Below are 1,378 nucleotides of genomic sequence, written 5' to 3' on the forward strand. Positions count from 1 at the left end.
GTCGGAGGACGGCCGCCAGCATTTTCGCTTCGACCGCGCCAGCGGCCGCCTCGTCGTGGCCGACAGGCTGGACCGGGAGCAGCTGTGCGGCCAGGCCGACACCTGCACGCTCCCCTTCGAGCTGCTGCTGGCCGACCCGCTGCAGTTCTTTCGGGTCGAGGTCACCCTCGACGACATCAATGACCATTCACCCGTTTTCCCCAAGGAACGAGTCACTTTTACAATCCCCGAAAGGGGCGACCCGGGCTCTCGTTTCCCTCTGGAGGGGGCTGTGGACCTTGATATTGGCAGCAACAGTGTACAGGCATACAGCATCACTCCAGAGAATGAGTACTTTAGCGTCTCCTTTGGCACTCGGAGTGACGATGACAAATATGTAGAACTTGTTTTAGAAAAGCCCCTAGACAGAGAGGAACAGGCAGAGATGGATTTCAGTCTGATTGCCGTGGATGGGGGCTCTCCACCCAGGAGTGGGACCACCCAAATTCACATTACAGTTCTGGATGCAAACGACAACTCACCAGTCTTCACACAGGAGGTGTACCTTGCTCGGGTTTTAGAAAACACATCGGAGGGCTCTGTTATTTTGACTGTGTTGGCAACTGATCAGGATGAAGGAATTAACGGAGACATCTCCTATCAATTAAGCCAAGGACTCGACCATAGCGACCCAGCGTTTGAGATTGATCCCTTAACAGGTGAAATCAAACTCAGAAAGCCTCTGGACTTTGAGGCAGAACAGACTCACGAACTCCGTGTGAGGGCCACAGATGGTGGGGGGCTCTCGGCAATCTGCAAAGTATTAGTGGAGGTGTTGGATGTGAATGACAATGCACCCGAGCTGCTGGTCAGTTCCTTCAGCAGTCCCCTCGCTGAGAACTCCGCGCCCGGCACGGTGGTTGCCCTCTTTACTGTCAGGGACCGGGATGCCGGTGCCAACGGCAAGGTGTCCTGTGCCCTCGAGCATCAGCTCTTCTTCTCCCTGCGGCCAGCCTATAAGAATTACTACGAGCTGGTGACTGTGAGGGCGCTGGACCGGGAGGACACGGCTCAGCACATCCTCAGCGTGACAGCAGCAGACGCGGGGTCCCCTCCTCTCACTACCACCCACACCTTCACCGTGGACATCTCGGATGTCAACGACAATGCCCCCGTCTTCAACCAGACATCCTACACCATGTACGTGCGAGAGAACAATGCGCCCTCCGTGCTGGTGGGAGCCGTGAGCGCCGCAGATGCCGACGTGGGGCTGAATGCCAAGGTGACCTATTCCCTGTCAGCAGGGCAAGCGGCGGAGCGGCCTTGGTGCTCGTGCGTGTCTGTGAACTCGGAGAGCGGGCAGGTGTTTGTGCTGAGAGCCCTGGACTACGAGCAGCTG

The 1,378-nt window shown here is 57.3% G+C and overlaps 1 protein-coding gene across 1 annotated transcript in view; it reads left to right on the forward strand.

The window, feature by feature from the left end:
- LOC114071751 (protocadherin beta-13-like) overlaps positions 1–1,378 on the forward strand; it is a 20,478-nt gene that overhangs the window by 6,509 nt on the left and 12,591 nt on the right. The window contains exon 2 of the mRNA XM_027909608.1: positions 1–1,374. This exon is cut by the window's left edge and continues 3 nt beyond it. Coding sequence (XP_027765409.1) covers positions 1–1,374 — 1,374 coding nt within the window. The remainder of the gene's footprint in view (positions 1,375–1,378) is intronic.

The sequence above is a fragment of the Empidonax traillii genome, unplaced genomic scaffold (genome assembly GCF_003031625.1).
Source record: "Empidonax traillii isolate 1590-97213 ecotype Southwest subspecies unplaced genomic scaffold, ASM303162v1 scaffold2256:size49006, whole genome shotgun sequence".
Classification (NCBI taxonomy): Eukaryota; Metazoa; Chordata; class Aves; order Passeriformes; family Tyrannidae; genus Empidonax; species Empidonax traillii.